General features: G+C 43.5%; 1 protein-coding gene across 1 annotated transcript in view; it reads right to left on the reverse strand.

The window, feature by feature from the left end:
* Nucleotides 1-523: 523 nt before the first annotated feature.
* LOC134601188 (gonadotropin-releasing hormone II receptor-like) overlaps nucleotides 524-13,303 on the reverse strand; it is a 55,095-nt gene continuing 42,315 nt past the window's right edge. The window contains exon 4 of the mRNA XM_063445645.1: nucleotides 524-1,083. Coding sequence (XP_063301715.1) covers nucleotides 608-1,083 — 476 coding nt within the window. The 3' untranslated portion in view covers nucleotides 524-607. The remainder of the gene's footprint in view (nucleotides 1,084-13,303) is intronic.

Here is a 13,303-nt window from a genome sequence, read left to right on the forward strand (position 1 = left end):
GCTCCTGCAGAGTCTAGAAGGCTGTTAACAGAGCAGGATTTGATAATTCCTAAATTAAGCAGAATGTGCTATACAGGACATTTTAACATAAGATCTCTCTTTACAGGAAGTGTTTAGGAATGCTATCCAAGAGACATGCTGGGAGGTGTGGCTAGGGCTGTACAAACAAAGTTATTTAATTACTTAATGACAGAGAATTAAGCAGTGAGACTACAGGGGCATGATATATACATCAAAACTGCTTCATTAAGCTAAAGTTGTTTTGGTGCCTATTGTGTCCCTTTAAATAACCCAGTTTTCACTGGCTAGCAGAGTAGAAACACCCGGATATTTCAAAATTATAAGAGCATCTTTTAAATATTTATTAAAGTAATTTACAGGGTAAAGTACTCACTGATGCCTTCCTCTATATTACCACATATGTTCACAGGGTTCACATCTTGCAGGAGACCAGAGATTCAGTATAATAAATTCAAAGAACATATAAATTGAACATATATGTACAACCATCGTTTTAGCCAACGTACTGTACAATCTTTATGTTAAGATTTAGAATGTCTGCAGTCTATAGAAGAATTCTATAGTTTCCTGCTCTCCTTTCATAGGCTCACAGACAGCTGCTGTTTAGGCCATTTGTCCTAATTTCTGAGTTAAACGACAATCCATTGTAAGCCTGTATTCCTTGCAGTTCTTGATTCAAAACCATCATTTTCTTAGCACGAAATGAGGATATTGAACAGCGGAAGGAGCCAGTCACTGTTGAACTAGTGTCAGGGTCTGGCGTCCTCCCTCCTTTACAGTATCGCTGAAGGCCTTTACGAAAATGTATGGTAAAAAGTCCATAAGTAATGGGATCCAAGCAAGCATTGACTAAGCCGAAGATGAAAAGAATGTGGGTTAAAGACTGCGAAACTTTCTCTTCCATTATTTCAGGATAGAACCAGTACCATAAGCCCAGTAGATAGTAAGGTGTCCAACATATGATAAATGAGCTTACAATTACGATGCTCATCTTCAGTGTCCTCATTCTTGCTTTTGGGATGTTGTTCTTGGAGCGACGTAAGTAAACTTCCTTTGAGGAAACTAGAATGGAAGAAATAGAAATAATTTCAAATAATTATTTTTGGAAATTTGACTTTGCGGTTAAAACATTCCAAAACGGTTTAACCTCATAAGATAAGTCAGTGCCTAGGTCCTCTAGACTTCACAACAACTGCAATAAGAGGAAGTTGCTATGGTGCTTGGAGTTGTGTTTGAGTCATATCTTTACCCAACATACATAAGATATGCTTGCTTGACGTTTGTCACTTAAAGAAAGATAAGTAATCATCTTATTCTGTGCTCTAAAGATGAAAGGGATACTATAGATTAGGGATAGGCAACCTTCGACACTCCAAATGTTTTGGACTACATCTCCCATCATCCCTTTACAGTCTTAGTTCTTGCAAGGCATCATTGGAAAAGTAGTCCATTATGGGATTTAGAATACAAATTGATTTTGTGGTTAAAACATTCTCAAACTGTTTAACCTCATAAGGTAAGACAGTGCCCATGTCCTATAGACTCCACAACAACTTCAATAAGATGAAGTTGCTATGGTGCCTGGAGTTGTCTTTTATTTATATCTGTACTCAACATGCATACATCTTATTCTGTGCTCTAACGATTAAAGGGACACTATAGGTCAGGGATAGGCAACCTTAGGCACTCCAAATGTTTTGGACTACTTCTCCCATCATCCCCTTACAGTCGTAATGCTGACAAGGCATCATGGGAGAAGTAGTGCCGAATATTGCCTACCCCTGCTATAGGCATCAATACAAGCTTAGTTTAGTGAAGCAGTCTTAGTGTATAGATCATACCCCTGCAGCCTCACAAACAATTTTCTGGTAAGGAATTAAATCACCTCTGTTTCATCCTATGCAGCCCTAAACACACCTCCCCTGGCTGTAACTCACACAGCCTGCATGAGAAAAAAAATGGTTTAATTTTTAATCAGATCATAACTTACGTACTTAAGAAGCTATTATCTCCTGCTTTGTCATTTGAACTTTAATCATACACAAAAAGCCTCCTGCAATGTTTAGAAGCCTATTGACAGATCAGGAGATAAGAATTTCTAAATTAAACAGACTGTGCAATAAAGAAAATCTAAACATAACATGGTTGATGTTAGTTAAACTAGAAAAACGGTCAGAGCTGTGGCAACTGACATTTAATGTGGATAAGTGCAAGTTAATGCATCTTGGATATACAAACCCAAGGGCAGAGTACAGAATATTTGATAGAGTCCTAACCTCAACATCTGAAGAAAGGGATTTAGGGGGGATTATTTCAAATGACTTAAAGGTAGGCAAACAGTGTAATAGAGCAGCAGGGAATGTTAGCAGAATGCTTGGTTGTATAGGGAGAGGTATTAGCAGTAGAAAGAGGGAAGTGCTCATGCCATTGTACATAAGACTGGTGAGACTAACTTGGAATATTGTACGCAGCACTGGAGACCGTATCTCCAGAAGGTTATTTATACTTTAGAGAGAGTTCAGAGAAGGGCTACTAAACTGGTTCATGGATTACAGGATAAAACTTACCAGGAAAGGTTAAATGACCTTAACATGTATAGCTTTGAGGAAAGATGAGACAGGGGGGATATGATAGAAACATTTAAATACATAAAGGGAATCAACACAGTAATGGATGAGACTATATTTAAAAGAAGAAAAACTACCACAACAAGAGGACATATTATTAAATTAGAGGGGCAAAGGTTTAAAAATAATATCAGGAAGCTGACGTGGTAGAGGTTAACACAGAGAGAGACTAATAAAAGTATTTAGAAAATTAGGCAGACTAGATGGGCAGAATGGTTCTTATCTGCCGTCACATTCTATGTTTCTATTAGATCTCTTTACAGGAAGTGTTTGGTAAGGCTGTGTAAGTCACATGCAGGGAGGTGTGACTAGGGCTGTATACACCATAACTGCTTAATTAACCTGAATTATTTTGGGGACTATAATATCCCTTAATATAGGCCTCATAAAATGTGTAATATGACATCTACACCCCAGGATATACTGAACAACTAGCGAAAAGCTAAACGTAATATTTGTTGCAAAAGCCAGAAGGTATCTCACACACCACGATGCCTTGATCAATAGCCTATTTTACACCACTGTTCATCCATCCAAAATCTGAAGGCTTGCAATCAGCACTAAAATTATTTTTGCAATAAATCTTATACAAATAGCCTCTGGCTCTTCAAGCAATGATGGACACTAAAATGCACATGGTTGAGTTGTCCATCTATGCTAATAATTTAACGTTTTGCAATTTTTAAGCACATATATATTAACATATGTCATGTTCCCGATACCAGAAAATGAATTAGAAACCTTACTTATGATGAATCTGTTTTTGTTTTTTGTTATGTTATGTTTACAGATTTTCTGTTTTATTTCAGTAAAGAGTTAGCTTTGAACCCGAGATTTGACTCATCTCACCAGATGATTTTAATAAATATAGAGCGTAGCTATTTACTAAACTACATGGTGTAGGGGCATTGTGCTGTGCTTATAACCTGGATATGATAAATTACTACATATAAAGAGTTTATAAACCATTTAGAATGAGGGGGCGGATTAATATTCACTTATCAGAAGAACGTGATACACAAGACACAACCTGGAACTGGAATCATCTGCAATTTCCTACAGTTCTGCCTGAGGCAGTGAACTATACAACAGACTAAGTGTTAGTGCTGAATACGTGATGACTAACACAGTCCCCTGAGAAAATTACTGAACATTACGCTACTCTTTATGTATTTTATATTCCATTTCATTCCATTCTCTGTCACCTTCTGTCACACTTTCTTTAATATTAGCACTTGCAGATTATACTTTGCCGGTGAGTCTTTTCTTTCTCAGTTTTCAAAAATACGCTATGAAAAAATACAGGGATTTCAAGCTGACACTTTATACATGCTGGGGGGCTTCAACTGTTATAAAGATCGACCATTCCTGGCATGGAATAGTTGGAGTGGTACGTGAACCACAGATGTTTGACTACACCTGATGTACAGCATGACGTGAGAATTCATTCAAATTATTTTTCTTTATTTTTGTTGTGCAGTGCAAGGACAACAGTTAAGAGAAGGCACATCAGGAATAGCATCAAAAAAGTGTCGACATTTCTCTATACATGTCAAAGATTACTGCACAATTTTTTATATATTCGAAGAGTACATGCTGCTCCTAGATTTGAGTAGCAGATAACGTGTAGCATGGCATAAGTTGGTGCCTAAAGTAAAACAAAATTTATGCTTACAATAAATGTTCAATTATAATGTCATAGTTCCTAACATCCTATTATTAATATATACGCATAGACAACAAGAAATGGACAGTAATAATTACTTACAGTTGGTATGTCAAAACTGGTTAAATGTAAGGTATAGATAACAGTCTACATGGTAATCACATAGGAGATGCATGTATGCGTGTCCAAGGTGGTGATTACGGTGAGAAAGCGATGTAAGTAAGCGCCACTGTGTCTGTCTAGTTTCTGCATATATTGAGAGAAAAAAAAAATTGGTAGTATAAGCAATCTTCCTGAGCCGTAGCCTAACTATATATAAATGCCCTGATGATAATAAGGCTGTATGTAAGTGATGTTAGCCATGCGTGCCCAAACTAGTAAAGTGATAGTGTGGCTATGTATTCCTTCACACTGTAACTGTAACCCCACAGGTTAATGCCTTGGTAGGTTACGTTGGTAGGTGGGTAGTAGCACAGGTTGCTAAAACTTCATAGTTAGGCGTATTGACTTAAATCCTGTGTCTGCTAAAAATGAGAAGATAAGTAAAATGGAAATCATAGCAGAGATCGGTCCCTGGGAGCGTATACAGGTTGCCAGTGTTAGTTAAACCGTTGGGTACGACACTACTTGCACACTGGTGTGATATATAGCGGAGCTTATTTGGCATAGAGCTAGGTAAGGCGTATTGTGAGTTGCGTCAGATTATATACATGTATGTCTAAATATGACAACACAAAAAAAAAAAAAAAACTTTTTGTTTCAGTCTTCTAGGAAGGGGAAACATGGGTTACGAAAAAGGGCCTACGTGAGGTCCCCTGTTAAGCGCCAGTGGAATATTTTCCCTGTGCCTCAAGGGGCCTTGTGCCATGCACACGCAGCCGGGCATATCAGAACACCCTGAATTAAAATAATAAAGGGAGATAAGAAACAATTTAAGTAAAATTAAGAAGAACACAAGGGGAATACAGACAGTACACAGTACACAGGCTCCCCCCCCCCCTCATTTAGTTATGGCAGTCCATAGTCTGGTAAAGGTAAGCCTTGGTAGGCTGCCTGCAACATGGTAGCTTTGGCTCCCAGAGGGTCTCTTTCCTGATCCCCCCTCCGTTCCATCCCTCAAGCAGAGTGATCTGTGGCAAAGTGGGCACTCGGAGAGTGAAACAGTCCGCGGGCCCCTCCCAGGGTCCACAGGCCGCTCATCTCCTGCACCTCCCCTACACCTTCAGGGACTCTGTGAGACGTCATCCCCTGAGATGTCTCTCCCAGCTCCGGCCACACACTTGATTCCGTCATGTTTCGCTCGCGGCCACCGGTACACCGCTGCTCCACACTATCCGGTTCCACAGGGCTCGCGGTGCTGGGGACAAGTCTCTCCAGGCCCCCCACAAACCCAGAGGTTGAGGACAACATGCCTCCGATGGGTGGAAGTTCGGGGTGGCTCTTTCCACAGGTCCACAGTCCCCAGGGCTTATGCGACATGTTGCAGCCCCCTACGGCACGTGAGTGTGTCTTCTTGTACCGGCATTCCCGGGCACAGCGTGATGGTTGTTCACGCCCCATAGGTCTGGTGGGAGGATGGGGGATCGCCATTCTTGGATGTAACTTAAGTTGCGGGACAATCCCCCATTTAGGTGGGGGGGGAGCGGGACCGGGCCGCCCCCTGCCTTCAGCATCATGTCCCACAGGGCTATAGGGAGCAGCCACAGGCACATTTAGGAGCAGGCTGGCATGTTCCACCATTGCTGTTTATCGAGGCGTCGGAGTGGAGCCTGGAGACAACGGCAGGCTTGGTATTTCTACAGGCTTGGTATTTCTGTGGTCTCTGGTGGGTTCCAACAGGCATATGTAGTAATAGTTAGTGGTCTGCTGGGCACTTTTGGCAGTAAATCACCATCTTTAGAGAGCAAAGATCGGAGCTGAAGAAGATGGATGCCGCTCCGCTAGGTGGCCCGGCCCCGCCCCCTCAAATTATTTTTCTACTAGTTAATAGAATCATATATAATGCAGGAAAGGAAATATACTTTTACTTGACTGTTGGATCCTTCAATCATCAGGCAAGAAGATGATTATTGTGTCATCTAATTTATTCTGCAAAACGTAAATTAACAAATAGAATTCAGCTTCTATGATATCTTGCGCTATACAGGCAAACTGGGTTAAATTGTACCCAAATGTCACCAATGCCTAGAATCCAATTAGTAGGAATGGCAGAAAAAAAATGTGAGTCGTAACTTTGAAAGATACCAGGTGTGGAGTGGGATAAGGGATGTCTATCACTTATATAACGTCAAAAAAGGAAGGAAATAGGCATTCACTATATTATTTAACACAGGATGGATATGGGCTGCAATAACTGGTTCAAGGATTCCCAAACCTTGTAATTAGTAAAATATGAAAGGGGTAGGGGAAACCGCGCCAAAAAAGCTTGTGTACAGAAATTGATTTCCTGGCTAATCATGGCAGCATATAGACATGGGTTAGCATCTCCCCTTACAGCCGATAGGACAGGAAAACCACCAAGGTTTTAAAAGGAGGCTCCATCACTAAAGTCCTCAGTCTTTTTCCTGTCCTACAGTCCTTAGGACGTGAGCAATTTGCTCCCTTTACTTACGGAGATGTATGTTTTTTTTTTTTTTTATCTTCATTACTTTATTGCCTGTTTTACTGTAGTACATTATGCAGTTGTGCTTTTATGCTGTGATGCATTTAAGCTTTGATATCTTTAAACTAGTGCATTATACAGCTGTACCTTATTTTTAAGATTGTGGTACATTATGCGGTTGTGCTTTTACTAGGAAGCATTCAAGCTGTGTGGCATTTAAAACTGTTTCATTAAAATTTGCATTTAATACTGTTGCATGTAATACCGCAAGTCATTGGAAACTGCAGTGCATTGGAAAACTGCAGTACTTTTGAAGACTGCAGTGCGTTTGAAAACTGATATTTTAAAAACTGTGATACATTTTGGAAACTGTGTTACCTTTTATACCTTGAGGCCTTTAGACTGTGGTGCTTTTAAACTTTGATTTTTTGCACCTGGTTGCCTTTTAAACTTCCTTGCAGGCACTTTTGTTATCTATTTTGCTTCCCCTCGGCCCCAGTCAGTGGCGTACACATGACCCATGGGGCCCCGGTGCGAAAATGGATCCGTGGGCCCCCCCCCCCTCGCGCTTACTCTGCGCGGGCCGGGGCAGCAACACATTGCGGCGGGCACCTGGTCGCAGGGGTTGCAGGGCTGCGACCGCGGTATGTACACCAGTGCATGCAGATGCACACACACTTAAAGGACCACTACAGACACCCAGATCACATCAGCTCAATGAAGTGGTCTGGGTGTCAGGTCCCTCTAGTTTTAACCCTGCAGCTGAAAGCATAGCAGTTTCAGAGAAACTGTTATGTTTCACTGAGGGTTAATCCAGCCTCTAGTGGCTGTCTCACCGCCATTTTAAGACACTGAACGTCCATAGGAAAGCATTAAGTAATGCTTTCCTATGGGCGGTTTGAATGCGTGCGCGGCTCTTGCCGTGCATGCGCATTCGGAGCTGAGAGACGGAGGGATCCCCAGCGCCATGGGAGTCCGGCGCTGGAGAAAGGTAAGTGCTGAAGACACACACACACACTCTCACGAACAAATGCATACACACTAGCTAACAGACACACACATTTACTGACAGAGACACACTCAGCGGCAGACATACATACACACTCACTTACAAAACACACACTCTCACTGACAAACACACACTCACTAACAGACATCAAACAGACTCACTAACACACACACACAAACACACTCAGTAACAGACACACACAGTAACACACTCACTGACACTCACTAGCAGACACACACACTCTAACACAAACACCAACACTCACACACACACACTCACACTCACTCACACACACTCACACACACACACACTAACACTCACACACACTTATACATGTTTTTTTTTTATTTAATCCCCCCAGCCTCCCTACCTTTTGGAGTGCTGAGGGGATTCCCTGGGGTCCAGTGGTGCTGCTGGGCTCCTAGGCGGCCGGTCAGGCTGGTGCGCGAGGGAGCAGTCTCCCCTGAGTGCTTCCTCTTCAGCTCCCTCGCGCGCCGCGCAGGGATGCCGGCGCCGGAAGATGACGTCATCTTCCGGCTCCGGTATCAGTGCGGTGCGCGAGGGAGCTGAAGAGGAAGCACTCAGGGGAGAGTGCTCCCTTGCGCACCGGCCAGCCTGACTGCCCGCCGGGTGTAAGCAGGGCCAGCCTCGGGGGGCCCTGAGGTGGCCGGCTCCTGGGGCCCCCAGGAGAAGAGGCTGGCCCAGTGGGTACATACAGGGTCGCCCCCTCGTGGGCCGGGCCCGGTCGCAGCCGCGACCCCTGCGACCCTGGTATGTACGCCACTGGCCCCAGTGATCTGTTCCCTGGGTGTTTAGGGGCCATGTATGCTTCAGACAGAGTCCTCTCCCTGGTCTCTAAACAGCAAACACACTCGGAATAGGCCCACATGTGTGCAGTTTGAGCCTTAATGGGCCTAATACAGATGACTTGCATTGTGGGAATAAAAGTTGTGGCAGCCATCTTGGATAAGGGCAATTGCCAGAAAGTTCCTAAAATAAAGGGAAAATTACAGTAAACATACCACACTTATTTGGTAAGTATTTGCAGGGTCTCCAGACATGGATAAGTGCTGTCTTCAGCCTGTTTTAAAGCTGTTTCACTTGTTTCTTATAGAATTTAACAGTGCACTTTTTTACTTAATACTTTACCACAGGTAATATTTAGTTATTATTATTTGTCAGATGTCTGATTCTTCACCAGGATCTGGTTATGAGGAGAAAACAGTGTAAGGAATCGGTTATGCACTGACTGCCTCCAGAAGGTTGTCGCTTCAGCATGACCTATCACTGTGCAGCCACATGACATGCAGGCAGGTCTTACAAAGTAAGTTCCAGAGGCCTTACGGGTAAGAAAAGAGGCCAGGCTTTACCCTGTGGAGGAAATTATTTCCAACCCCAGAACTACACCACCTAAGTTGCAAACTTAAGGATCATAGGTGGACGCAGACCTGTCCAAAATTTTACGCCTACCATTGCAGGAGGCCAGCCAGCTGTGACTTCCGCTGCTGTTTCTACAAACATGAAATATGTGATTAAAGATCTACAGGCTACTATGGAGAGAGATATTAAAAGCCAAGATTGAAGAGGCAGTCTGAAGTCTTCAGGTTACAACTGACTTCTTCACAGAAACTTCCCTAGATGTAACTAGGATATTCTCTGGATCAAATGGCTTTATCTATAGCCGCTAAGAAAGCATTATTGTTCTGTTTCTGGGATGATGACTCATCCTCCAAGTCTACCTTCTACACCATTCTATTTGAAGGGGTGGTGCTGTTTGGGAAACTTTGGATAATTCCATTGAAAAGGCGAATGAGGGCTGCAAGATATTTGTACCTCAGGACGGAAGTTCCAAGGATCCCAGCTCCTCATAGTCTGACCAGAGAACCTCCAGTGACCAGTATTTCTGAGATACATGGAGCTACTGACCCTGCGGGGTATAATCCAGAGGTAACTCATGGCAGTTGGTAAACCTGCCTTTCAAGGTTCTAATGGAGCTCTTCAGCAATGAATATGTCTCCTCCAGTACTAGGAGCCTCATTTTTCTGATCACACATACCTGGGCTCGTCATACTCTGGAGGCTTGAGTGGTATCCATAGTCCAGATTGATATAGACTGGAGTTTTTTCTTCAGGCACAGGAGTCTCCATACCAACAGGAGTATTAAGACCAATGAATCAAAAGTTAAAGCACTGAAGGAAGAAGCCTTCTGGACGAAGAGGTGATTTTTTTTTACGTCCCAGAACAAGAGCAGTTCGAGGGGCAGGTTTCGCCTCTCTTCTGGGGCTAAGAGGAAAAGCACATGGAAGCCTACACTGGACCTAAGAGGGGCCAACAAGAGGCTGAATGTCAGAGTTTACGGGATGGAGTCAATCAGATCCATATCTCAAGCAATCTGGAAGGATAATTTCCTTACCTCTATATATCTCAAGGATGCTTACTTTCAGTCCAATCTGAAAGTTAGTGCCCTACCATTGGGCCTCTGTCACGATTCTGGGAACCAAACACGCTAACACACACACACAAAAAAGGTGCTGTACCGGGCCTTAGAGTGGCCGGGCTAAGCACACAAAGAATAGTCAGGAGACAAGCCGAGTAAGGGGAACCAGAAGACAGAATAACGAGAAACAAGCCGAGGTCAAAGGGTAGGAGAAAGTCACAAAGTCAGATAAACAAGCCAGAGAGTACGTAACCAGAAGCAAAAGATTCAGTAGCAATATTAGCAAGCAAAGACCACAACAGGGCAGGGAAAGACAGGAAAGGTAAGTATTTAAACCTATTGATTAATTCTGATTGGATAATTTCCAATCAGAATTAACAATCACACATGGGAGATATCTAGACCTCCCACTGTGATTGAGGCACTGTGCCATTAACGCCGGGTCAGGTGGCTGACCCCGGCGTTTATGATAATGGGCAGTCTCCCAGCGTGCAGCATCATGCATGCTGCCGCTGGGGGACGTGGAGGAAGACGCGGGCGGCATCCGTGGCTGGGAGGATGCCGCCCGCCGAGCGCATGGCAGGAAGGGGACCACGGACGGCTGGAGGGTGAGTGCCGCGAGCAGACTGCAGCCTCCCCTCGCAGCCGCCCGCGGGATCCTGACAGCCTCAATGCGGGCCAAAGAATTTTTATATGTGCTTATAGTTTTATTGAGAGTCCAGAACTCCACCTGGTTCCATTATCTGGAGGATCTACTTCTGATAGCCTTAGAATCTCAGAAGGCAGGCAACAGAGGTATATAATTCTTTCATAACTCCTAACGTTTGACTGCTTGAATATCAAGAAAAGCAGTTTCACAGCTCAGTGGTTGACATTCCCGAGTGGAAAATTCTATGCTATGCTTTTCCATATCTCCGGAACAGTTCCACAGATTGTGAAGGTTTTCTCTCCCAGTTTCTTCATTTCTGCTTGGTAAAAGCAAGAAAATAGATGCAACTACTAGGAATCCTGGCTTCCACCAGCAGACTTGCCAGATGGGCCCAATGGCATCTCTGGATTCCTCACATATCCTTCCTATCTTGGTTTAACAAGAGAAAGATTATTGGAGCCAGCCACTGACTATGTCCCCATCAGTGGAGTTACACCTTACCTGGTAGCTGAAAAGAGGGATTAGATCTCTGAGTTTCCAGTGAACAGAACCTCATTGGTCAATTATTAGCTCGAATTCCAGTTTTTATAAGATTGGTTGCACAGTGTTTGGACCATGTTGCACAATATTTCCATTCATTTGTATGGAATTACGAGTCATTTTCAAGGCTCTTCTTCACTTCAGAGGCTTGCTGAAGAACGAGTGGGTCCAAATTTGCTCAAATATCAATGCAACTGTATCCTATATCTATCAAGATGGGTCTCACAGAAATGTATTGATGGAATTCCAGCCCATAATGATCAGGGCACAGATGAACAACCAAGGGCTCAGAATACAATGGCGGGGTGTGATGTAGAATTATTAAAAACCTTTATTAAACCTGTATTGAATTGTTGTACTAACTCCATTTTAACTACATTTCATGACAGATTCTCCATTTTAACTTCATTACATGACAAGATTTCCTAACAGCATTTAGAATACTGAATAGAGAATGTATTTTCTAGAAAGACATGACTAACAAACCGGAATTATTGAGCTCCTGTAACATGCAACAAAGTATAGCCAAGGCCATGAGAAAGCTGCCCAGATGAAATGTTCTATTCATAAAAAGGACCCTGAATCTGACCACGAGTCTGACATCACTAACCGCCCAAAAACGGTGCCAAGTACTCAAAATGGCTAGCTGCCAGATTCCCCCTCCCATCGAGAGAGCCTCGTGCTAAAGAGCAATGGCGACTGAATCCTTGTCAGAAATTACGACATCCCATGATGGGAGGATGCCCCACTAGCCACTCAAATCCCTGAGCCAATTACTAATACAGATGGGAGGGCATTTAACTAACCACCTAACACTTAATCCAATTAATGATGTTTATTTACTGATATCTTGATATTCAATGATGATGTAATTTTGCTCTTATAAGGGCTTGCAAGCCTGTTTTTTACCAGATGCCATTAAATTTTCTCGAAGTTATTTTAACCTGAACTCCGTGTGTCAGTGTGAATTTACTTCTGCGTATACGCAATTTAATCATCTCAGATTTGGACAGGAACAGATAGACATTTAAACATATTTGTTTATTTCTAAATTAATCTACATCAATTTGGCGCCCAACGTGGGGCACCGGGCTATGGCCTCTGGCCGGTAAGCCGTCCTAAGGAAGATGCTGTTGGACGGGGGAATCCTGGGGGAAGGAAAGGAGACTGATCACCTCCCTGTACACGGTAGAGACTACTGCAGAGCCTAGCCGGTATGTTCCAGCCCCTTTGATTAACCCGTCCAAGTGTCTGTGACTGCTACCGGGAGGACATCAAAGACAGGTAATATCTTGCCCGGTGTCTTGTTGTTACCCACCTGTTTACCTGCATTTAGTCTATCTGTTGCCTGGGTGTGTTTGTATTGGTCTGTCTTTAGCTTAAGTGCCCGGGTAGAGTGTTTATCTGTGTACCCCTTTTGGGATAAAGGGGGGGTGGACCTATGGTAGTTTGCCTGGGGGTCCTCTGTTTGTCTGTTTACCCCTTTTGGGATAAAGGGGGGTGGACCTGTGGGTGTTTGCCTGGGGGTCCTCTGTTGCCTGTTTACTCCTTTTAGGAGCCACGTGGCTTTGGCTGTAGGGAAAAAGGGGGGTGGACCTGTGGAAGTTTTCCTGGGGGTCTTCTTTGCCTGTTTACCTCTTTTAGGTGCTGGGTAGCTGCAGCAGTAAGGAAAAAGAGGAGGGGGGATCTGTGGAGGGGTGTAGACTCATTGCTTCCTGGGGATTCCCCATGGTGTCACTTTGATAGCCTAGC

The sequence above is a fragment of the Pelobates fuscus genome, chromosome 3, assembly GCF_036172605.1.
Source record: "Pelobates fuscus isolate aPelFus1 chromosome 3, aPelFus1.pri, whole genome shotgun sequence".
NCBI lineage: Eukaryota > Metazoa > Chordata > Amphibia > Anura > Pelobatidae > Pelobates > Pelobates fuscus.